This window comes from Phallusia mammillata, chromosome 2 (genome assembly GCF_965637545.1).
Source record: "Phallusia mammillata chromosome 2, kaPhaMamm4.hap1.1, whole genome shotgun sequence".
NCBI lineage: Eukaryota > Metazoa > Chordata > Ascidiacea > Phlebobranchia > Ascidiidae > Phallusia > Phallusia mammillata.
Window position 1 is genome coordinate 27,660,748 of NC_137253.1, and position 25,735 is coordinate 27,686,482.

At 36.2% G+C, this 25,735-nt stretch overlaps 3 protein-coding genes and 2 long non-coding RNA genes across 10 annotated transcripts; 3 read left to right on the forward strand and 2 right to left on the reverse strand.

Annotated features, from left to right (window-relative positions):
- LOC145213691 (uncharacterized) lies at positions 1–6,229 on the forward strand. 6 transcript variants are annotated; one of them, XM_080082053.1, is made up of 11 exons: positions 1–83; positions 1,076–1,179; positions 1,242–1,387; positions 1,477–1,638; positions 1,796–1,926; positions 2,267–2,369; positions 2,453–2,584; positions 3,825–3,910; positions 4,337–4,423; positions 4,707–5,402; positions 5,626–6,229. In XM_080082053.1, exons 1-10 carry the CDS (start codon positions 73–75, stop codon positions 4,801–4,803), a joined length of 1,059 nt encoding a protein of 352 aa, XP_079938179.1. In that variant the 5' UTR covers positions 1–72; the 3' UTR covers positions 4,804–5,402; positions 5,626–6,229. The 6 variants fall into 6 exon arrangements, with proteins under 6 accessions (XP_079938179.1, XP_079938180.1, XP_079938185.1 ...); XM_080082054.1 differs by having other exon boundaries at positions 4,373–4,423; XM_080082057.1 differs by lacking the exon at positions 1–83 and adding an exon at positions 316–401.
- A 1,420-nt stretch (positions 6,230–7,649) lies between these two features.
- On the reverse strand, positions 7,650–9,160 carry LOC145213693 (uncharacterized). The gene is made up of 2 exons (XR_013856882.1): positions 8,685–9,160; positions 7,650–8,461 (listed from the first exon to the last, which is right to left on the reverse strand). It is a non-coding gene; the product is annotated as an uncharacterized LOC145213693 (long non-coding RNA).
- Positions 9,161–9,433: 273 nt separating this feature from the next.
- On the forward strand, positions 9,434–12,369 carry LOC145213692 (E3 ubiquitin-protein ligase RNFT1-like). The gene is made up of 7 exons (XM_080082060.1): positions 9,434–9,581; positions 10,027–10,265; positions 10,327–10,415; positions 10,934–11,099; positions 11,157–11,369; positions 11,441–11,536; positions 11,865–12,369. The coding sequence occupies exons 1-7, from the start codon at positions 9,518–9,520 to the stop codon at positions 12,051–12,053; spliced, it is 1,056 nt and encodes a 351-aa protein (XP_079938186.1). The 5' UTR covers positions 9,434–9,517; the 3' UTR covers positions 12,054–12,369.
- Positions 12,370–15,042: 2,673 nt separating this feature from the next.
- On the forward strand, positions 15,043–16,237 carry LOC145215182 (uncharacterized). The gene is made up of 3 exons (XR_013857226.1): positions 15,043–15,107; positions 15,519–15,602; positions 16,013–16,237. It is a non-coding gene; the product is annotated as an uncharacterized LOC145215182 (long non-coding RNA).
- A 2,476-nt stretch (positions 16,238–18,713) lies between these two features.
- Positions 18,714–25,236, reverse strand: LOC145214145 (uncharacterized). Its single transcript, XM_080082610.1, has 8 exons — positions 25,154–25,236; positions 24,765–24,934; positions 23,826–24,016; positions 22,821–22,975; positions 21,742–21,902; positions 20,803–20,845; positions 20,686–20,732; positions 18,714–19,600 (listed from the first exon to the last, which is right to left on the reverse strand). The coding sequence occupies exons 2-8, from the start codon at positions 24,813–24,815 to the stop codon at positions 19,496–19,498; spliced, it is 753 nt and encodes a 250-aa protein (XP_079938736.1). The 5' UTR covers positions 24,816–24,934; positions 25,154–25,236; the 3' UTR covers positions 18,714–19,495.
- Between the last annotated feature and the right edge of the window lie 499 nt (positions 25,237–25,735).

The window sequence follows — 25,735 nt, forward strand, 5'->3', positions numbered from 1 at the left end:
ACCGTGACAACGTCAATAAACCTGAAATGTTTTTGAGTTTTTGCTGCAGATTATCGCTTTCAACATTTTCTAATGGAAACCTTGTAAGTTTTGCGCATATAATGTGTACATATGTCTAGAGACTCGATATAAATCTATCGGTGAAAGCTATTTGATAGTCTTTTAACGTCAAAGGGCAGATTGCAGATATTGTTGGCTAAATAAACCCCAGATTGGAAAGTTTTATTTTTGCGCGGAGGATATTTTTTTCGTCAAAATAATTGCGCGGATTTTTGCGCGGAATTGCAATTTTCTGCGCGGATTGATAAGACTTTTGATTGACAGGTGGATTTAACGATTAACGCAATTTGTATGTAACGCCTACAAGACTACCCAGCCGACAAAAAGAACAACTAAATAAAGTAATAAACACGACAAATCTTCAGTTTTGCTCTATTGCGCACGCAGCTGTTCTGCTAGATTCTACAATTTTTTATTTTCATAACGATTCAAACATTTTGCTGATTTGTTTCATGGGGATAGTATATGATTGCCAAACTGCTCTTAACTGTTTTTAGTTATTTGTCATACAGAAAACATTATTTTATGTAACTTGCCCAGCCGACAGTCACTTTAATAGTCAAACTACGTCGTAAAAATACAGAGAAATGTACTTTTAACGACTACGTTAGCGAAATAGAAATGTTATTTCAAGCGTGACGATGGGTAAGTTTCGATGTGCTTGACTGATTTACGTGGATTGTTCGGGAAATAAGGCTTGTGACGACATAAAACTTCATTGTGCAACGAAAATATAAAATTTTAAAGAAAGTTTAATATAGTTACCTACGAAAGCTGTGCTAAGTTGCGCGGACAACAATTTCTGCGCGGATTACACGTAAAAAGCCTAAATTTGCGCGGATTACAACGGGAAATCCAAAATAATGCGCGGAGGATAAATCCTCCGCACAGGCCATTCTTTCCAATCTGGAATAAACCTACAAATCGACGAAAATTTTATTCAAAGTTAGACATCTTTAATTCTAAAATCTTACCTAAAAACTATCAGGTTTTAAACTAATTGCTTTGTTTGCAGACCTCCAACATTTGTGAATGGTTTTCATGACGTGGCCACAATATCAAAACAAGCATATAAACAACTCGGTAACACTGACCTTGTGGTTCCTAAAATGACTTTTGGTAAGAATCATTGCGGAACAGTAAAATTATAAAAGCAACACACGAATTTTTGCATGTTTCAGGCTGTGCAGCAATAGGTAGTGTGTACAGACCAACTGATGACAAAGAATCAATTTTGGTCACTAAGGAAGCAATAAAGCAAGGTCTCAATATGATTGACACAGCTCCCTGGTACGGATGTGGTAAAAGTGAAAAAGTTTTAGGTGAAGTAAGTAAGTTAATCCCGCGATAAAAGTATCTGGCAATAATTTTTTTGGCATTATGCTCAGATTTTGCCATTTAAAATTATTGTTGCAGATTTTGCCAAAGCTTCCTAGAAAATCATTTTACATAAACACCAAAGTTGGAAGGTACCTGCCAGAATATGAGAAAATGTTTGATTTTTCTGCTGAAAGAGTAATTCAGTCAGTTGATGAAAGCTTGTCAAGACTGGGATTGGACTACGTTGATATTATACAGGTATTTTTGCTGTTGCTGTAGTTTTTCTGATGTAGTGGTCAATTGTAGTATTTAACGTAATTTATGTTTGCGTTGGTTGTGAAAGTTGGGTTTAAAAGTGGCTTATGACTTTAAATGATCTGCACAAAAATTAGCACATCAAATAGATCTATTTTAGGTTCATGATTTGGAATTTGCACCATCCATTGATCAAATAATTAATGAAACCCTCCCAGCTTTGCAAAAAGTCAAGGAATCAGGAAAAGCAAGATATATTGGCATAACTGCATATCCTCTTGACATATTGAGGTAAAATTTTGATGTTACAAAACATAATTAACAGTTAGTAAATACTGCTTCTATCAGTATGTGCAGGTAAAGATTTAATTTCTGATATTTTCTGACAAAGTAAGAAGTTTATAAAAATTTTCAGACTGCAGACATTGCAAATGGTTTCAACCTATCAGGTCCTATCAGTGCAGCTGGTGATCAGCGATGTTGGATAGTGTAGCTATCTAACAGCACCTTATAGGTTGAAACAGTGTGCACTGTCTGGAGCCTGTAATTTATTGCCTGGATGGTTTACATTAAATTTTCAGACTTATTGGATAAGCAAGCCTAGTTTTAATTTGCGGTTTATTGTGTTTAGAACAGTTGTTGAAAGATCCACAGTAAAAATTGATGCTGTGCTGACTTATTGTCATGGATCAATGAATGACAACTCCCTACAAGATAACCTTCCATTTTTTAAGGTACTTTTAGCTTATCTCTAACAAGATGTATTAATTTAATGTAATTTTTACCTTAGGTTAACTTATATTTACAATGTGTTTAGAGTCATGGAATTGGAGTAATCAATGCTTCTATTTTATCAATGGGACTCCTTACAAACCGGGAACTTCCTGATTGGCATCCAGCAGCAAATCAAATTATACTTACTTGTGAAAAAGCCAAAGCTTTTTGCCTGGTAAAATTAACAACATAGTTAAATTAAAATGCAAGATAACTGACCAAATGGTCTACTCTAGGGCATTGGTTCTTAACCTGGGTTCGATCGTACCCCAGGGATTCGGCAACGCTGAATCAGGGGTTCAACGAAGGTCTTTTGAAGTACAAATAATCGGCAAACGCTTTAACCAAACTATTTGGGTATATAGTATATCTAAAATTAGCAATTTGTATTTGCTAGATTGCAAAACATTGGGTTGTAACTAGGTAATATTTGACGTAACAAAGAACACTGTGCGCATTGCTTGTAAGCAGCAAAACAATGAATCTTTATTGGCACAAAAAGGTATAGTCAAAACCACAAAATGAGTTAACCTAGGACATGGGTCTCCAACACACGGCCCTTCAAAGGTTTTTGTGCGGCCCCCGAAGTAACTTTTAGAAGTTATGTGTTTTACTTGTGCGGAATACCCTGTCAGGCCAGCAAATTCACACGATACAATCATTTTCAATTAGTGGTATATGCAACGTGTTTACAGGATGATTGAACGAGCCCGTTTTTAAAATCAGCAATTGCAATTGTTGCGAGACCCCTTATCTAGGATGTAACTTGTTGGGGTTCGACCATGAAGAATATCATAGGGGTTCGGCCGTGATATAAAGGTTAAGAACCACTGGTCTAGGGCGCCTGACCCATTTACAGACATGAAAAACCTGATCGGGATTCGTCCTCGGAAGCTGCCTGGGCTCGAACCATACAGAAACACCTTCATAAAAAAGCACGGCAAAACGATTATTGCTCAACCACCAGTTTTATTATTAAGCAATCGACGTTTTAACGTGCCATTACTATACCTTGCGGAAAACGAGAAGTATACGTGGCGAGACAGGTAGATCGTTGAATACCCGCCATAAAGAGCACTAATGGAATATGGCCAAAAACGATTGCAAGGAATCATTGACATACCATGCTGCAAGCGCACAATAAACTTTATCAAGGGGAAGATTTAATATCTACTCGCACGTCAGAATGTCGATAAGTTATCGGCCGCTTTTACACCTATAGTTTTATCATTTTTGGTGCTAGTTTGTATAAGACCGTCATAAGGTTAATTTTGCACAGGGTTTGTTGTTTTAGTGTGTTATGATCCTTGTGAAAGCTTCTCGTGTGTGAAAAAATTGCTGGAAGAACAGTAGCTGTTATAATATAACATGCCTGGCAATAACAACGTATTGTGAAAGCGCGTTTTTACTTCCAGGAAAATGCGGTGGACATAACGAGGATCGCCACTCACTTTTCGTTGACGCAACCTGGTATTGACACGACGTTAATTAGCACTGCAAGGTTAGTAACCAACATCAATGGCAACATATATTTTAGATATGACAGAAATTGATACTTGCCATGGTTATTAAGCCCAATTGAACATGTAGCATTTCTAATTAAGTTTCTTTACACTTTGGACAGTCTTATAATTATTCCACATTCCACAGCTTTCAAAAAAATAATTTTAGTTGTGCATGATACAATTTTGAAAAGCTTGTTGATACATAACTCTTATCAACACCAAGGCTCAGAAAGAAAATAGATATAAAAAATCGTAAGTAATGTTTTTGGGTTAGGTAATTTTCCAAAAACGCGTAGAAATATGTCACAACCCTTTTATGGTTTTCGAGTGCTTATGGTATACACAAATTATGGCAGAAATTTGTGGTAATAAAAGACCATAGAGCATGTTTCAGTAACCACTGTTCCATTCTGGTTAATAAGTCTAGGAAACTTGAAGAAAAATATTCAAGTTTTCAGGAATGGAATAACAGAGAAGGAACAGCTGATAAGCGATGACATAATGAAACAGTAAGTATCGATGATATAATTAGAAGGATGCTCCATGCTTTTAAATTGAAAAAAACAGTCAAAGTGGTTGTGTGTAAGTCAAATCAGCTTTTGCGTCAATTAAAGTCTTTAGGCTATTGTTTTTGCACAACCTCTGTGTCATCTGAAAGTAAGTGGTTTTAATCCTACCTAGACTTTTTTCCTTGACCAGGAGCCAATAACCGACTAAGCCGAGTTTATGCTTCTGGAATACAAGTAAAATACTGTAAACCGTTTTGGGTCATTGTTTTTTTTTAATGTTCAGGTTTTTCAAACCCCTGAACAACGCAACTTGGGGAAACGCAGAAGTTGTGATGTACCAGGAAAAACTGAAACAGGCTGTCAAGACGAGTCTCCAATGACATGCTCGTTTTGTTTGAATTTTGTGAACGCTCTCGCGCAATTGTTTTGTTTTTATCTAAAGCTATGCAATAATTTTTTTTCTGAATTGTGTTTTTTCGATTTTGCTGTGGCCCTTCTAATCACCCGATCCGTCTGGAAGTCCCCGATTAAAATCGGCTGTGTTACGCAGAATAATGCGTTTCTTATCGGGCGGGATTAGAATCTTTAGAACCTGTGTTATAACACAGCCCGATTGCGGACGGTTTTATCGGTAATGGCGGTGGAGCATTAAATTTGTTTTTTATTGGCAAATATTATTTTTGCTGTGATAATAATCGCAGGTAAATTGGGTTTTATATCAAAATGGCAGTTAATTGTAAAACAGCAAAACAAAAACAAATGCATTCCAAGCTGTGAGATGAATATGTTAAACACTAAAATGGGCCAAGAATCAAGATTGAAGTACCTGATTGGCATCAAGGTTCTGGCAATGAAGCAATGCAAAGAGACCTTTCAGTGAGAAGAATTTCAAGTTCTTACCTTTATATGAAGCAAAGTGAGGACCAGCACACTGTCATATGAGGGCTTGTAGATTGGATTTGAATTGAAATGATTCACAGTAAGTGGCTGCCTTGTTACTGCCTTTCTAAACTCAACTCTTTCTGTATTTCTAGCTGATGTTATTTTGAATTTTAGCACAGTTAGAAACCCCAATATTGAATATTAACTCTGTTTTATAACACTTAGACTGCTTATTGGTGACTAAACTCAAGCCTCTTTTGTTTAACCCATAATTGTCAAGTCAAATGAGCATACACTTTATCTTTATTTTTTTATTGCAGTTCACCATCTGGAAAAATGCTTAAAGCTTGAAAAAACCAACAGAAACATTCCATATCAAAAAAATTTAAGAAACTCTTTCATTGCGGAAGAATTTTGTCGACAAAAACAGCTCTCTCTTAAAGTGTCAGCAAAATCATTGATGTATACAACCTGTTACTTGCCTCACAGGAGAAAATTGTATGTCGAGATATGCACCACATACTTTAGTTTTACATGAATCAAATCGGAATATGTGTTATTTCTTTTCCACTGTTCTACCTGCCTGCAAGTTTATTTATTAGTTCTTATACCCAAATTAAGAATTTGTATTCAAACATTTGTAGGCGTTGATATTATTTTACCTCCATGGTGATTATGGTCTCATGTAAATTCTGAGAATGTTTTGCACTCTGATGTAGAATCGGACAGTGAAGTGATTCATCAGACATAAATCGAGAACCTCTAGTTTTGACCAGTAATCTGCATGATAGCATGTTGTAACAATTGGGTGGTTCAACCTCATTTTTCACATGACATCCGGTTTAATTTTCTTGATAATTCAGCAAATCATTACATTTTCAGCTGTACAATATTGTTTCACCTTTTTGTTTTATTTTAGTCTGTTTACTTAAAGATCCTTGTTTAGTATGTACTATGTACTTGTAAATGCAGGTTTTAACTGACCAATCAACCAATTGCTGTGAATGTAATTATTTATTCTCTTCCCATTTATTTCTGCTTTCATATAACTATGGGACTCAACTTGAAAATGTTGAAATGTGGAAATTGGGTTCATAAGGTGCTTTTTCCATCAATAAAGTGTTGTCCTCACTGTGCATTTGGTGTTTCATCATTTTCATTGGTACAGGCTTTAACGTGTTTGAGACCACTAACGGCTTGAGGTATATGTAAACGGTTTTTACACGCCAACTCTAAACAACATTCAGTAAACGCTTGCAAAATATCGTTTAAATCTGATCATAACCTCGTAGATGAGAGACGTGCATCATAAGCGAACGCAGGGCATGACCGCTTTAAAAATGATTTTTGAGCTGTCGAATTATGTAGCCTATAAAAGCTCCAGATGACAAACGGTTTAAGATAAACACAAACGGTTTTCACAGGTCAACTCTAAAATACATCCAGTAAAGGCATACAAAATGTCGTTTGAATCTGATCATAACCTCGTAAATGAGAGGCGTGCATCATAAGCGAACGCAGGGCATGACCGCTTCAAAAATGATTTTTGGGCAGTCGACCAATGTACCCTATACAAGCTCCAGATTTTAAACGGTTTAAGATAAACACAAACGGTTTTCACAGGTCAACTCCAAAATACAGCTAGTAAACGCATACAAAACATCGTTTAAATGTGATAATAACTTTAAACCGTTTAAAATCTGGAGCCTGTACATGCTATATGGGTAGACCACACAAAAATCATTTTACAGCGGTCATGCCCTGCGTTCGCTTATGATGCACGCCTCTCATTTACGAGGTTATGATCAGATTCAAACGACATTTTGTATGCCTTTACTGGATGTATTTTAGAGTTGACCTGTGAAAACGGTTTGTGTTTATCTTTAACCGTTTAAAATCTGGAGCTTCTATAGGCTACATAATTCGACAGCGCAAAATCATATTTAAAGCGGTCACGCCCTGCATTCGCTTATGATGCACGCCTCTCATTTACGAGGTTATGATCAGATTTAAACGATATTTTGTATGCCTTTACTGGATGTATTTTAAAGTTGACCTGTGAAAACCGTTTGTGTTTATCTTTAACCGTTTGTCATCTGGAGCTTTTATAGGCTACATAATTCGACAGCTCAAAAATCATTTTTAAAGCGGTTATGTCATGTATTCGCTTATGATGTACGCCTCTCATTTTCGACGTTATGATCAGATTTAAACGATATTTTGCAAGCGTTTACTGAATTTTGTTTAGAGTTGGCGTGTAAAAACCGTTTACATATACCTCAAGCCGTTAGTGGTCTCAAACACGTTAAAGCCTGTACTAATGAAAATGATGAAACACCAAATGCACAGTGAGGACAACACTTTATTGATGGAAAAGGCACCTTATGAACCCAATTTCCACACTTCAACATTTTCAAGTTGAGTCCCATAGTTATATGAAAGCAGAAATAAATGGGAAGAGAATAAATAATTACATTCACAGCAATTGGTTGATTGGTCAGTTAAAAACCTGCATTTACAAGTACATACTAAACAAGGATCTTTAAGTAAACAGACTAAAATAAAACAAAAAGGTGAAACAATATTGCACAGCTGAAAATGTGATGATTTGCTGAATTATCAAGAAAATTAAACCGGATATCATGTGAAAAATGAGGTTGAACCACCCAATTGTTACAACATGCTATCATGCAGATTACTGGTCAAAACTAGAGGTTCTCAATTTATGTCTGATGAATCACTTTTACTGTCCGATTCTACATCAGAGTGCAAAACATTCTCAGAATTTACATGAGACCATAATCACCATGGAGGTAAAATAATATCAACGCCTACAAATGTTTGAATACAAATTCTTAATTTGGGTATAAGAACTAATAAATAAACTTGCAGGCAGGTAGAACAGTGGAAAAGAAATAACACATATTCCGATTTGATTCATGTAAAACTAAAGTATGTGGTGCATATCTCGACATACAATTTTCTCCTGTGAGGCAAGTAACAGGTCGTATACATCAATGATTTTGCTGACACTTTAAGAGAGAGCTGTTTTTGTCGACAAAATTCTTCCACAATGAAAGACTTCCTTAAATTTTTTTGATATGGAATGTTTCTGTTGATTTTTTCAAGCTTTAAGCATTTTTTCCGGATGGTGAACTGCAATAAAAAAATAAAGATAAAGTGTATGCTCATTTGACTTGACAATTATGGGATCAACAAAAGAGGCTTGAGTTTAGTCACCAATAAGCAGTCTAAGTGTTATAAAACAGAGTTAATATTCAATATTGGGGTTTCTAACTGTGCTAAAATTCAAAATAACATCAGCTAGAAATACAGAAAGAGTTGAGTTTAGAAAGGCAGTAACAAGGCAGCCACTTACTGTGAATCATTTCAATTCAAATCCAATCTACAAGCCCTCATATGACAGTGTGCTGGTCCTCACTTTGCTTCATATAAAGGTAAGAACTTGAAATTCTTCTCACTGAAAGGTCTCTTTGCATTGCTTCATTGCCAGAACCTTGATGCCAATCAGGTACTTCAATCTTGATTCTTGGCCCATTTTAGTGTTTAACATATTCATCTCACAGCTTGGAATGCATTTGTTTTTGTTTTGCTGTTTTACAATTAACTGCCATTTTGATATAAAACCCAATTTACCTGCGATTATTATCACAGCAAAAATAATATTTGCCAATAAAAAACAAATTTAATGCTCCACTGCCATTACCGATAATACAGTCCGCAATCGGGCTGTGTTATAACACAGGTTCTAAAGATTCTAATCCCGCCCGATAAGAAACGCATTATTCTGCGTAACACAGCCGATTTTAATCGGGGACTTCCAGACGGATCGGGTGTTCTAATAGATGTACTGTATCTAAAGTTGTGCGCTGCAAATTTGCCTACAAGCTCGGTAACATGGCCAATAGTGAGTTGTAAGTTTGATAAGTTGCTTGATTTCATAAAATATTGCAAAGCAGAAGCTCAACTAAATTGAAAGTAAAAGCTATTAAAAATTTAAAGCAAACGCAAATAAGTAGACGACAAAACGTCATTTAACAACTTTGGGAGAAAACGCGACAAATAAGTATTTTAAGCGACACGCGACACTTCTGTGTTTTGGTTCAAAAAATTCCAAGAGATAGAGATACAAACTTCCCGAATCCCATGCTCGTAAGTTGACCGAGTTTTAGACCGGAATGGAGAGTTATCATGGAAGTTATAGAACTTGAATTGGAACAAACTACCAAAAGTGCATCCCCTAATCTTGAAAGTAGTAAGTCTTTTGTGAATATGTACGAATTTCATTAGTGTATGTGTAAATTGTTGTTGCATTTCAACGAGCTGAATCTTGTTCAATTTAAAACATTTTAGTGGATTTGTTACTAAAAACCACCATATTTAAGCCAGAAAATACTGATATTATCTATTGCAAAGTTATTGTTGTGAACATTTTCCCTTTATTTTCTTTGGAATGCTGAAAAACGTCAAATTAATGTTATGTAAAGTTGGTTCTGGTTTATGATCACGCCAATAGGTTTCTTAAAAAAATATACAATATTTTCTTTAATTTGAACTTTAACCTTGACATTTCACTTAAAATAAGCAACATAAGTTTATGGCTTTTATTTTAACTTACAATATCATAAAACTACTCTTACACTTAACTTTGAACAGTAAAACATTTGATTTTAGCAAACCAAGATTATTTAATTCTGCAGCATTAATTCCTGAAACGGAATCTGCCTCTAATGAACCTCCTTTGGCTGAAACTAAAATGCCACAAACTTCTGATTCGTGGTTTGGACAGAAGAAAGTTTTGAAACAAGCTCTTCCACTGATACTATTAGTTGCACTTAACCTTATTTATCAATACACAATCTACATTGTGCTGTTTATTGCACTTGGTTTTGTTTTTGACAGAATTAATGATTTCCTTTTGCAGCAAATTGTTTTACAGGTATGACTTTTGAAGTGTTGTTAACAGCTTGCATTCTTTTCAAATTTGCGTTTTTTTGCAGGACAAAAGGTCTACAAAGCGTCTTGTTATATTTATGTTTTACATTTCAGTGATTTTGTATTTGTCTTATCCCCTTATCAAGCATTTATGGTGAGTAGGGTTTCTTTGTACATTGTTGCTAGGAATGCAGACAAATTTGTTGAATCTCGAATTAAAATTTTCTTGTTTTTTATGTAAATGACCAGGATATGTATTTATGTTAAGTACTTGTTTTTTTTCTTGCACATGTTGCTGTGTAGACAGTGAATCTGTTTAATTCCACATAGACTTAGGATATGCAGTAACCCAGGGTTTTTTACAACTTATCATAGGTTTTAAGCTCACATTTATCTTGCAAACAAACAAAACATGTGAATAATCTATGTGCAGTTAACCAGATTGGTCTGTATTGGATACTGAAACGTATGGTCTATAAGTTGTGGTCTATCAGGTGAAAAAGGCTTGATCTAAGCCAGTTTGACAAACTTGGAGTTGGTGTTTTTATGGCGTAGCAGCACTAAAGATTAGTTGTGGGGTGTAATACTGTTTAACCATTTCCTAATCTAGCTATTTTTGCATCTAAGTTTGTGCTCAGCATTGAGTTTTATAAATGTATTTTTTGTTTTCAGGTATTGCAACTTAGTTAATGTAACGGGTTGGTGGATGGACATCTTACCATTTTGGGAAGTGCTTTTTACTATTGCTATGGATGATTTTATGATTAAACTTCTTACCATTGGTGTTAAATGTTGTGTTGTGATTCCAAACTCTAATATCGTTCGAAAAGAAAAATTGGTAAGTTCAATTTATTGCATCCATTCTTCAGTTCTCTGTAAAATTACCCTTTTTTAGGGAGGCATATTTGTTATGATTGAGTCTGTATCCCAATTGATGAGATGTTTAGTTCCAGCACCGGAATGGGTGAAATACATTATACAGACCCCATCATTGACAGGCTTCCTTTCCCTGGTGTTTGCTATTGTTTACATTGTGATGAAGACTTCTGCTATAAAAGGGAAGCTGTTACTGTTTAAGCAAGGCTGGGATTATTGTTCTCATCCAAAGGTACAAAAAAATCAGCTCAAGAAAAAATGTTGTGAATGTTTCAGGATTTAAATTCTTGTTGACTAACACAGATGCTTGGGAATCCAATATCTGATGGATCAACTCCTTCTTCGGTTTGTCCTTTATGTCATGAAAAGTACCAAGAACCTGAGCAAATATCATGTGGGGTGAGTTTGTATGTGGACCAAATTAAACCAATAAAATTTCAGAATAAAATATTTTTCAGTAAAGTTTATGATATATAGTACAAAGAGGTACATAGAGACATGTTGAGGGGCTATAGAGCTTATAATTAAGAGTTTAATTTCGGTTCTAAGAATTACATTAAAACGTTAATGTAATAATATTTTAGCAAACGAAATTTGTTTGGAATTAGATTCGCATATTGACTAAAAGGGTGGACAGGACAAAAAAGGTTGGGAACCTCTGCGCTATATTAATGAAATTCACTTATCTTGTGCCGCAGTATAAACTTGTATATCCTGTTTACTTCAGCATGTATTTTGCCACAACTGTTGTCATCTATGGTTTGACCGGGACCCCCACTGTCCTGTGTGTACATCTTCTGCCGTGCAAGCCATTGTAATGGGTACAAGCCAGCAAATGCCTAAACCTCATCGAGTAACTGCAAAAAGCTCCTACTGGAAAACCGGCAGCACAGAGTACTTAGTGCAGTTGTTTTAAAAGTCAGAGATATGCTAGTAACTAAATCTTTTAGGGAACCTTTGCAGATACTTACTCTTTTGTTTCCAGTACTTTAAATCTATAAATCTCGTGCAAAATCTTTTCGCTAGAAATGTTTGCCTCTTGTAGACAGTTTTCGATGGTGCCTTTTCCATTCTAAGCTTTTTATTTGGCTAAAAGTTAGTGCCTTGCTATATTGCACTGTGACGTTTTGTGTAAGTGCCTTTGTAATACTTGTTCATACACGGAGGCGGTTAAAGGTTTTACAACGCAGCAACAAGAAAAAACAACAACAAATAAAACAATACCCAATTTAGCATATGAAGACGATAGACGTCGTTGTTACAAGTAGTTGTAACGGGTTTGTAAGGTTCTTGGCCACGCCGAGAGCAAGGGCAGGAACCTGGCCGAATGATCCGGCGCGCCTGACCCACATACAGACATAAAAAAACGGGAGTGTCCTGGGTTCGAACCCCGTGAAAAAATGGCAGAACTTGGCCGAATGGTACGGGGCGGCTGACCCAAAACCTTGATCGGGATTTGTCCCCGGCAGCGCCCTGGGTTTAAAACGCGAAAAAAAATTTTGATTGTGTGGACTGGCTTTAGTACCGCGACACTGTTTGCTGTCAGAAACACCGATTTGGGTTCTACACGACGTTTTAAAATTTATTTCGCTGAAAATTAAAGATCTCCAAACACGTTTTGTGCAAGTGCTTTTGTTAATACTTGTACATGCACGGGTGCGACTTAGGGTTTTACAGCACAACAAAAATAAGTCAAGTCAAGATGGTTTGTATGTTTTTTTGCCGACAGCAGTCTTCACAAAAAAGCATATAGTTTAATAAAAATAACTGACGTTATCTCGTGATCACAAAGGCGCAAAGAGCGCCTGTTAAATTTTTGTAACCTTTAGTGCGTGTGCAAGTAGCCTTAACGTAAATTCCTACGGCGAAAATCGGTTTTTCAAGTCCGGTTAGATAAGGCAACCTTTTCAATCTTTTGTGATGCACGGTACGCAAAACCTATAGTTTGTCTTTGTATTCAATCGAGGAAAACGGCAACCTTGTGTTTTAGTCGTCTTCCGAGCAACAGTTCCGACAAAAGGCAAAACCACAAGTTGTTGCCATTATTCCGATTAAACCTAAACCCCAGGCTCCCCAGCTGGCGTACGTCGTGTAAGTCAGGACTTCCTCGATTTGTGGCACCAGAAACAAATCCATCCTAAGACACACACAAATTTATTTGTTTTAAATCTTAAGTTATTTTATTTGTGGGTTATTTTTTTGACCGGTAACCAAGCCATTAAGCCGTTTCAAAATAAAAGTATATTGTTCTGTTCAGAGTTCTAAACGGGCCTGAATTTGGACCCCGAACCCGACTCGTTTTTGAGAAGCACGTTTAGGCCTAAATGTGTGATTGACAGGTCTATACGTTGAAGCACCAGAAAAGACCAAGACCACAAACACAAAAGACAACTGGTCTTCAACAAGTCGTTTTAGGGCTGTTTGACTTTAGGTCGGGTCCAGCAACTAGCTACTTAGCTGGTAAAATTTATTTTTAAAAAATACTGACATAGAGTGTACAGAAGTTAGGCCCGTTTTGTTTTTTAATAAAACCCAAGCCCCACACCGGCCCGACTTACAACTTTGGTTCTGCCAAATCAATCTAGTTTGATAATAATATAGTTTGCTGTTTCGTTGTGGCAAAATGATGCCGTTTGTTTTACCAAACGATTTGTGCAAATTTGCTTCCAATATTTGGCTAGACACGTAAATCAGGCTTTAAACAAAAAAGTTTCTTAAAATCCAATTCAGTAATCGTTGGGTAGTGGACAACATGCTGATTAAAAAATAAAAATTACGAAAAAAATCCCATGTTAAAAAACCAAGACAATTAATTAAGTTCCATGTTGAAACCGTTGAAAACCGAGTAAATTATAGCTTATTCACCTGAACTGTATGACAGCCAAAGTTGGGCCAAGCATCATGAATACGGCAAGTGCCATTAAAATGTAGGTCATTACAAAGGCCACCAGCCAAATCAAGCAGTACTTCTGTCGTCTCCCACTTTCTTTTCGAACTTGTCCAAAGTGGCGACGTAATAGCTGTCGACGCCGCTGAAACTGTTCGTCAAAAGAACAACAAAAGAAGTTACAATTTCTATTTAGGTTGGCATTTTCTGTACAGCTGCTAACACAGAAACTCACAGCAACAAGGTTGTTAATTTCCGGTAGGTGGTGCACGCAAATCTTTTAAATGCAGTTTGTATACAGACATAAAAAACCCTGATCGGGATTCGTCCCCGGGAGAGTCCTGGGTTCGAGCCCCGTGAAAAAAAATGCTGACGGTTAGGACCAATAGGGCCAGCATGAGGTTTCTTAATAATAGTAACCATAGAATCAACCTAAAAACCCACTTCATAATGGTAAATTTAGTCCCTTTCCAAGTCTCATTATTTAAATAACCGCGCGCTTTACGCCATCTATCGGTATTTGGTAAACTTTGTGTGCTGTGAGTTCCTATGTTAGTAGCCCTACCGGTCATTTTTAAGCTGCCTTACCGATAGCTCCCTTATTTGGTATCTATATTGCAGCTCAAAAAACATCACCGATCCTATGCAACCAATTGTTCCTAAAACTTTGCCTCCCAACAGCCCCAGCCAGTAATAATCTCTGCAAAGACATGGTATAAGATCAACACATGGAAATTACATCGATGTAAACAAGACTTAAAACTTACTCGGCCCTTGGAAACACAATCTCAGGATCCCATCCTCTGTGGATTTCAGTTTCCTGACAGATTCGTTGATTTACAAACAAACACTCAATGCATCTGCACCATAACAATGTAAAAAATTACACTACATAAACAGCTAGCGCATAATTTCAATTAGCAGCATAAAATATTGCTCTAAGCCCAAATAGCAAAACGACATTTTTTCTTGAAGCAAAGTTTACAACAACGTTTTCAGTTTTCCAGTTCCTGTTTTTATATACCTTACCTTGGACCATCAGGAGCAACGATAGAAGCAAATATCGAGGTTCCAAGAGCACAGGTTGGTATGTCATGCAAGAATACGAGCAAAATTGTGGCAACATACCGAAGTGTGCGCCTCCCACCCTTTTCAGTCAAACGGAAATCGTAATCTGTGAAGAATTAGGATATTTTTAGTCATCAGTAATTGTAAAACACATCAGTGGGATTGAACCGGTTCGATCCGGATTTATAGAAGCTGTTCTTATTGTTTTTTGAGGTCCAACATTTTGAGCCTGTAACACAGACACAATTTAGCTTCACAAAACAAACAAATTCTATTTATTGCCTGACTCAAGATAACTTTGCATCACTTTTAAGTCAAAAGCCAATATTTTCTTGATTGCGCTAAACGTTTGTAATTTTTTTACATCGGTATGAATTAATGCTTTTACGTGCCATTTTCTGAATTTTTGCTTCTAACTTTACACAGAATGGTGAAAGCAAGCCGGAACGCCGTTTCAGTAAAAAGAAATCATTGCCAGAACGCCGTTCCGCTAAAACTCTCAACGCAAAGGTATTTTAAGTATCATGAAATCCCTGGATAATTTTCTTGTTCTGTATATGCAGTAGTTTGTACAGGTCATACTTTTGTTTTCCGTGATGTGAAGTTGTTTTTTCCTGTGGCTTTGTCATAATGGAGGATATAAGATTTCAAAAGACGAAACAGTGGCAATCATATTATCGCTTCGGCAAAAAAGGAAACTACTCTATATTTTGATCACTGTAAAAAACCAGGGGCCAGGAACCTATAAAGTTTGCGATACAGATGCGACCCTTTTTTGTTGCCTGTGTCTGTCTCTCTCACAAATCTTCATTTGCATATCTTATCACAATAATAAAATCTGTTGGATTTCTTCAGCAATAAAATGTTCTCAAACAAAATAATAACTTCTCAAAATAATACTACAAATCTGATATATGCAGCATAAGAGGCAACCAACGCTTGTGATTCGACGAACTCACCACTCAGCATGTGTGCCTCGGTTGGTATAGCGCAATTTCCCGAAAGTCTCCTGTCGTGGGCTGGAATACCACTGCTGGTTTAAACCAGAAGGCTAGAATTCTAGCCTTCCCCTTGCGTTATGGAAATGCTTGGTGATCGGCTGATTAGGTATCGCGCCTTGGGCCTGGCGTACTGTAATGCTACTGTAAAAATTCTACTGCGTACTGTAAAAACTAAAAATATAACCCACTACCATACTGAAATATGTGGGTTTATTTTGCTCATGTTTCCTGAATGTTGAGTTTAATTGTGTGAAAATTTATGTGACCTACTATACTTACCAATACTGTGATCGTCTTCATCATCTTCATCACCGTAAACTTCGCTCGTTTTGGGGGTCATGAACTTAATAAGAGGTGGAGTTAACATCAGTGCGAAGACTGAGGTTATTCCGTAAGCTATCAAGCTGTACAGAATGTCGTCTCTTATAACGTCGAGGTCCAGTCTAAAATATTTTTAACAGATTGGAAATTCTGTGTTAAACATACTTTGGGTTATGTTTTACCGTCGAAATGTGTAATGGGGAAATTAAGAAAAAAGTGAAGAAACTAAATAACGTAATAAAGTAAAATATGGGACATAAATGTTAATTTAAAGTACGGGACATATATAAATATTGACAAACATACTGTTCGGTGGAGAAATTGCCTTCGATAGGAATATCACAGTATTCCGATGATGCAACAGATGGTGAATTTACAGTCAAAATGTAGAATCTGTAACCCGAGAAACAAACAAATCACAACAATTAACGTTTTACCAAATTCACACATTTTTCAACAATTCCCCTTGTATTGTCAGTTTCGGTTTCGTCACGCATGATAAAATCGTGACGAACACATCACATTCGCAAGCAGTGAAGCGTAAATGCACGTGACGTCAACCTTAATCTCGCAGCCAAACTTTTTGCGACTCAATGCTATTTTGGTCGCATTCTTTTGCGGACCAAGCATGAAAAGGGTTTCGAAGAGTAAAGGGCTAAAGGGATTTCTGGGCCGTGTTTCAAACCCTTTGTGTATGACGCCTTATAGGAATAGCTAAAAATAAATGTTGTGTTTTGCGCGAAAAATGTCTGCCTTTTTGTTTTGGTTTTCAAAAAGGGTAATTTTACACTCTTTTTCATTATTCCTGGTGACGAGTATAAGTCAGCTGCCCCTGACGTCACCATGTTTTACGACCAAAACAATTGCAAGGTCCTGTTTTCATAGAGGTAAAACTAGTGTCCTAATATTCTATTCATAGCGTTACAACCTAAAAACTCACCGAAAAAGCTCTGTTATGTACTTGTAAAACATCAAACCATCTCCAGCAAACGAACAAAGACGGAAGACCACAAAGAAAAATATCGCAGTGCAAGTTTGAGAACACATGCCTCTAAATTTAATGCTCTTACACCTAAAACTGACGAAAAATAAATTGTTGTTACTCTTAAAGTTTGCGAATTGTTGCAAACACACACAGCTCGCAAATATGTTTTTCTGAGCATTCCTGTATAGCTTTTCAAACCTGTCGATTTTTGTGAGTAGTCCCTTAATTTGACAAAACATTTTTTCAATACTCGCATAGTTGCTTTCTATCCATAAATATAACTGCCACACTTTAACACCCAACATGATATATAAAAGGTATTTTTGCCTAACATACACCACTTTACTCGTGCAATCGACTGGTAAATCACACTACGAGAACAGAACGCGCATAACAAATCTTCTTCCAATTTTCATTTCACCTTGCTCGGTGGCTATTTAAGATGCTGTTGTACCGCAGATGCCAAACAACCTTGCTTGCAAACATATACATGTAAAATGCTTGTATTTAGAGTGTATTCATTGTGCACCCAAAGTGACTCAACAATTAAGTTAACAACTGCGTAACATTTACAAAAACCTCAATCTATTCTTGGCCACTGCAACCAGATTAAAACTGTTTGTGGTAGCTGGATTATTCCTATAGTTATTATTAACGACCAGTATAGTACATGATAAAACCTTGGCTAGGAATAAAGACTCATCATTTAATATGCAAAGCGAGACAGGTCCCAATGGGTGGCCACACCTTGGCCTTTGGGGGAAGAACTTAGCAAAGATCATTGCTTAGTTGTACTCAGGTTTAAGCTTGTCGCTTGGTTGATTGTAAAGAGGAGCGTGTTTGTACAAAATGCTACGCCTTTGTGCGAACAAACTGGCGACCTGAGAGATGCACTTAATTCGCATACAAAATTCGTATAGTATACAAATGACTGAAAACTTGGATGTTACATCAAATTGGCAGGTATCAAAGAAACTTTAAAGCAACTTCACCTAATTCGGTGTTTAACCTCAAAAATACTTGTTTGTGCCAGTATTTCTACCCTATATTTTGTGTCGTTTGAATTGAAAAAACTTTTTACCTCTTGAAGTCAAATAGCACAGCTTTAAGTCCGTTGATTTTAAGCGCTAAACCTGACTTAGAAATCACAAAAAAACGTTTTACAGAAAAAAACTTATCTTTTAACTAAAAACAATAATAAAACATGCGTTTCTTGACTTGACTGACTTTACAAGAAGTTTTCTGCTATTATCAACTATAGCTGTATAATATCTTCGTTTACACGCTTCTTTGTGTGCAAATACCTGAGTCTTTGACTGAGACAAAATACCAAGAAAGAAAATACGGCGGAAATCGGGGACAAAACTTTGCGACGCGCTTGACTGATCATGTGCACAGTGACGTCATAGAGGATCGTCACGCTTGTGCTACAAGGGTTAATGTAAGCCAGTCAAAACTCAAAATCCCCCAAAAGATACGTGATTGGATCAAGGGACTTTTGAACTGTTTTCACTGATGCCGATTTTTTAAAGATTTAGCTTTTCTAAGGGACAGTGCTCGGTTGATTCTTAGGAAAAATTTTTACGACTGTCAGGAGTCTATGTAATAACTGGTTTGCAAATTAGTTAACATCATGAAACATGGTTCAAAACAGAATTCAAATGAGACACATATCAGAACAAAACAGTAAAACACACAGTTGAACACAAAGCGTCGCTTTCTATGTCTGATATGTATATGTCAAAATTATTATCTGCAAACTTTGCACGAATTTAACCAACGGTTTAAAGAAAGCAAATAAAAACAAATGACCAAGCAAATTAAGTTTTATCGTAAATATAGTTCAAATTGATCCTCGATTTTAAATCAATTTGTCCTGTAGACAAAATTTAAAAAAGAGTTTTTAAAACAAAACCAAAAAATTTAATTTTACTAGCAGTCAATGTGCAGGATTGTACTTTGCAAATCAATATCAAACAAAGTTGTTCTGGATTTGTTATAAGTCAGCCGAGTAGAAGCTTGACCAAATATTGCCTTTAGGAGCAAACATTCCGTCAGAAGAGAGAAGAACGATGGTGGTCTAGCAACTTGCCATGTTAGATAATTCCACTTTGCATAAGCGCAAGGACAAGAGCTCCGGTGATGATGAATATAATAACAGCTGCAGCATGCTTCGTCCTCAAGATGTTTAGCATCGAGTTCTGAAAAAAATAGGTTTTATTTTATACAGCCGTTAGGGGGCGCAGTAGAGTTATTTTGAAAATGGTGTACGAGCCACTGGTTTGGAGGCGTTAAACCGGGCTTAACTTTTTATTTATACTTCCCTAGTTTTTTGCAAGAAGTTTTAGTCTCGCAATTATATTTTAGAGCATTACGTGACTAATGCAAGTAGCAAACTGCGTTCTAATTTAACAGCTTTAACAACTGGGTGTAAAAAAAAACAAGTAAATTCGTTCAGTGTCTCAAAACTGTAGTCTATGTCTTGAGTTTGCTGATTATAATTAAACAGAAATAAAAAACAAGTATATTTTGGACAATTGTAGCGGCAAAAATTGGTGCTTGTCTGATATCAAGAACTTGACGAATTGAGTACATTGTTAAACTGCTGGCTACTTTGAGAATGCTTTAAGCTGAAATACTTTGTTTTAGGTAAACCACTCAAAATAAATAATAAATACCAACAACTTTACCCAGGTTTTACCAAAAATAATTCAGAAAAAAAAACAGACAAAAACAATGATTTTCGTCGTTATGTGGACTATAGGCTTTAAAAGAACATAGACACTGGGCCTTTCTGGATTAGAGGATTAAAGGTTTTGTTCAAGCGAGTAATGATATTGCGTAGTAATCTGGATGAGGATTTGCGTGAATGTCAACCAAACACATTATTGTAATCTGACCATCTGTCACAATATAGTATCACCGGCACTATTGAGCCATGGAGATAAAATTCACCTTCAACATATGCGAATGTTGAACCAGTTCTTACGAATGCACAACAATAAAAGGGAAACCCATATGCATCATAGACGGTGACTTTTTTAAATTGCACCTTTGACGTTTGACATTTTTTAATTTTGAAAATAAAAGCAATGCGCCGGTCTAAGTTTACTGCAGACATTGCTTACTGTTTTAACCTACATAAACTGTATAGCATGTACGACGAATGCCTTGTCAACAGCTGCACTGGTCTTTTAGGTCAAACAGTATGCAAATGTTTTTAAATATGACACTGCACAAGATTATTTTGGTAAAACCTACAGAAAATATAAGTTTTGGCATTTACCTTTATTTGAGTTTGCTTTTGAATGCACATGCTTTCCATCTTAAAGGCTGTGTAAAATATAAACATTAAAATACAGATGACACTATACAGTTTATGAAATAAGACAAGAAAACTTACAACTGAAATTCTGGACTGTCCATGCATGAACTGCGATTTGTGTCTAAAAAAATATCATTTATTAAAAGTTGACATTTCTTTGGATGTAGAAGTGTTTGTTAAGGCTACAATATTTTTATCGGGTCAAAGAATGGCCCAAGGCCAATTTCTTATGTGACGCCTGAAAAATTTGGGTATCATTAAACTCTTGTCTTGTGACAAAGATTTGCGCAAGGACGATCAGCCGCCGGCCACAAGTGATTCGATATGTTGTCGCATCGCAACTTATAAATATGTCTGTACAAAATTACTCGGAAGACGATCAACGTCAGGAAAATCTTTTTGAAACAGAATGATTAATTTCGCCTATTTAGAAGGCATGGTCACTGACGACGATTAGTCAGTTTCCGTCTTATTTAAATGGAATCAAGTTCACAGGCTGTAATTAGTGGTTCAACGTTTTGAATTGTGAACAACTTTTACCCCATGCGTTTGATGCGTTTTACTTATCTGACGTTTGCTACCAGTGTTTAGGCACCGACATCTAAATATAACGCTTTGTTTGTAGCTTTTAAACCTTTTCCTTACTGCCAGTCGCATCACAAGTTCTAATCGTACCAAATATCGCTAATGTATCCGCCAAGCCTAAAGTATATGTCAAAATATACCCCACATGTTCAATTGGGAATTGTAAAAAACAAGGCCCGAACCCAAAGTTATATCGAAATAAAGCCCGAATTAAGACCGCAAGTTAGAATTTGCTAGCCAAATTATGTCTATTCCATTTAAACCGAACCCGAACTGAACCCAAACCGGACCCAAAAAGCCCGGTCTAAATTAACCCTGGCGCGAACCAACAATTGGTATCGGCGGAACCCTTGGTTTGAAGTAACAAAAACCACAAATTCCTCATCCCAAATCCAACAGGTTTCATAAACGTTATTCGTGTTTGATTCTTACATGCAAAGCGTGGAGGATCATCTCCATTTTTCTCAGTGAGTCCTCCATTCGAGATGCAGGAGGTTTATTCCCTTCCTTCGTTCTCTCTTTACTCGGAGTCGCAGCTTTCAGATCAAACACACCCGGTTTTGTGTGAACTCCATTACGAATTCCGTTCCATGCTAAACGAACAGATCAATTCTTTTTTTCAAATCGTTACGGTTAGCTTTCTGCAGTGGTTCTCAGCTGGTGGTCCATGGACCATTTAGATTACCAATAATGGTCAATAATGACTTTTTGGGTGGTCCACGGGACGTTAGTTATGTTTAGTGATAAAATGGAAATAGCACATAATTAATTGAATATTCAATACGAAAAAAAAACTTATTCAAGTTATTGACCATGTAATGTTTGATATCACTCCTGGAAATTATGCATTGAAGAAATAAATTCCAAGCCGATATGCTTGTTGTGGATGCCTTTCTCCTTAACTATGTATTGGTCCACCATTATTATTTACTGAACTAGTGGAACATAACCCGAAACTATTTGAAAACCATTGGCTTACTGGTTACAGTGGCCAAAAATGACATGTTTTCTTATCCTTTTTTTCAAATAATAACGGTGTGAGTAATTGTCAAAGCGTTTGCTATTTTATGAAAGCATCAATCAATGAATGATAAGATGCAGAGAGTACACACTGCCGCAGTAGCCAATGCGGTCTACTTCGTGTCACCAGCTGCACTGATTAGACCTTCTAGGTTTAAACAGTGTGCGCTCTCCGCAGCTAGTCGTTTGCAATTAGGTGTGGTAAAAATTAGCGACATGTCACATTAAAAGCAATTATTGGTCAAACATGGATCCTTAAATTTAACCAAAAGACATTGGAAATATTGGGTTTGCTATTCATATCCATGTATTTCATCAAACTCTTCGGTCACCGACAAAACTTTATAATACGTGTTTTTGTAGTTCTGATTAATTATTAAACCAAGCAAAAGCAGACCGGGTTCGGACCTTTAATCTTTAGTTTAAGTACAATAAAAAATGCCTAAAATGTTAAAACAAAGCTGTCAAATTTTAACAGCACTAATTTTTACTTGGAACTGAATGGTTTGCTGTGACGCTATTGATGCGAAACAAAATCTTGAGATCACGTGAGAACATTTCCAGCGCGGCAGCAAAGTCGGTCCATTGAAGCTCAAGCGCTGTTTTCAGTTCTCCATCGATCTGGTCAATTTTGTCTTTGTTTACTCTGCAAAAATCGCGATCGCATCCTTATACACAAATCTATACATTTCATTTATGGTAGAAAGTAACTTAACCAGTACCAGCGAAATCAGATATTCCGAACAGTTAAAAAAATACCTTTCTATATAGTGGCATTATGAAAACTGCTTTGGATACCATATACAAGTTATGGACAGAAACAACTAGTATTTTTGTTTAACATTACACCAGCTGAACGACATTTTTGTTAAATATGCAACCTGGTGGACGAAAACGCCTGTACAGCATTTTCTATTACCATAAGTTGGTCGTACTTCAATACTATCTGTTATAGTGGGAGTGTATTTATTCCAAACAACGCCAGATATTAAAAATCACGTGCCAATCGTGTGGCATCATTTCTTTATTGTGTTTGTTTTACAAAATGGAAGACATATAGGATTTTACGGATTTTTATTTTATTTGGAATCGTGTACCCCTAAACCTAACGAGTTTGTCCCACAACATGAGGAAAGCACCAGTAGTGGGGTTCAAATTTTTTTCAGTGTGTTCTATCACAAATGTAATATTTTTTCTGTCGGTTCTGTGTTACAAAAAGTCCATTGACAGTAACCAGTAATTCTAACCGGTTCGCTAAACTTATAAAATTTCGTGAGACGGTTCTGTAGAGTCGGTGCGAACGGGCTGAATCCCACCACTAGGTAGCACGCATTTACCGCAGCTTATACAGCACACGGGTGTAATAAACACATTTTGTGTAGAAGGTATGCTTTAAAATTTATATTGAACCAATTGTTTCATCATGAGTTACACGCAATTGTCTTCGATGTCGCAAACGATTCCATTATGTTTTCATGTCTTGCAGTTAAACTTACTTTTTTAAAGCTGGCAGCAAAATTTTCATAATCTCGAAGGCTTTTTCGACAATTTGTATTTGCACAGTTGTGATTTTACTTTTCAATTCCTCCCCTCCGGTTTGCTGAACAGTGACAGAACCTGTCCCGTAAGATGCCAGGAAGCGATGGGATGATGTGAGATCGATAAATTCACTGATTCGTTCGGCGTTCTGCATCAAAAACAAATTACATGAGGTTAGTAGATTTCGATATCGACGTAAACGTTTAGTGAGTATTTAGAATGATTAATAAAAAACAGGTACAAAGCGTAAATCCTTTCTTGAAATGAACAGAAATGTATATTTCGCCTGATCAAAGGATCAGTTTCTGTAAAAAAGCAAACATGCGGTATATGTGTCTCAGCTAATTGTTTAGTGAGTACAAGTTTAGTATAAACCTTTTATTTACTATTTGTCATTGTTTGGTGCTGATAAGACCAAGGAATAGACTAAGAAACAAAAGTTGTTGATCGGGTTCGCTGCGTTATAAACTTTAAAAAAATCAACATCTCTAACTATACTATGGCTAAAGTTTTCTAAACTGAAAAAATTCCCTTTTTTGTTATTCAACCTTTAAACAAATCCTTTTTTGTATATAGGATCACAATACATTAAACACTAAAGTCCATAATTGATCGTACCACTGATGTTTACCGATGTCCTGGAATTATGTGTTCTTGTAAAATTAATACTATTTAAATAAAGACTATTTGTTCATTGTTGCATTTGCAAGTGTTCTCTATGGTTTGGCACCATACAGTGTATTTATTATAAGCTGGACAAAACGAAAGGCTCTTTAGCAAGCTACATTTATTAAAGAAGATTTTTCTTTTTTCTAAAAAAAGTTTTGGTCTTTGTAGACCAAAAATTAACAAAAAATGACAAAGCAATTTTGAAACGAGTTTTCTGGTCAGTTTACCTGATGTAACGAATTCACACAATCTTCTTTGCTGGATTGATGGATGGACATTTCATTTCCAAGCGTGCTTTGCTGCCCCTTCAACGAATGTCATTTCTTGATCCAACAAAACCGTAATCAAAATATCCACAAACAAAGTTGGTCACTTTGGCTTCATTAACATAATGCCCCTGAAATCATACTTGTTGATTTTGTTTTTCGTTTTCTGCAAACAGTTTACCTAAAAGAAATTCAATTCTGTTTTTGTACCTTATAGTTTGTGTCCTGCAAAACAAACAATTAGGCTTCTGATTGAGGTGCAAAGTTTTATAGGGCTTTTTAGTCACATATGCAGCCTAAATTTTTCCTTTGAAATCAATTTGAATCAAATTTAGAGCATTGAGACTAACCTTTTTTGGTGTCCTCTTACAACCCAGTTTATATTTGATATCGTAACATTTTTCCTTTTTTACACAAAACTGTCTACACTGAGTCGAATACTGCAAAATAATTAAACAAAACAGCCATAAAATAGTAACCTTTTAGACTCGCCGTGTAAATCTCACATGCATTTAAAGATAACTTAATTTTTCTATGTTTTACAACTTATTGAATATCTGAGTAAAACAACTAGTCACATAAAAAAAACTAACTACAGAAATACAAAACGTGAGGTATGACAGCAGCCAAGGTTTTTGTCTGAGCAGCAGCAGAGAGACCTTTCAATCGATGCAAAACGCGTTGAAGAGATAAGCAGCGGTCGTTAAGCTCTTTGCCCAAGCTGAGCCGTGGTGATGGCTTTTTGCAATCAAATACCGGTCATTGATACAAAAAATAAGGACAAGTACGTTGTTCTTTGTGGCTTCCGATCATGCTGTGCTACAGCACACAACGTTTATCGCTTGCCATATTTTTGCCTTTTTTTTCTCGTTTTCAGTTTCTGTTCACTTGCTTTACATTGTTTCATTCTAAATGTTAGCTTAATTCATTTT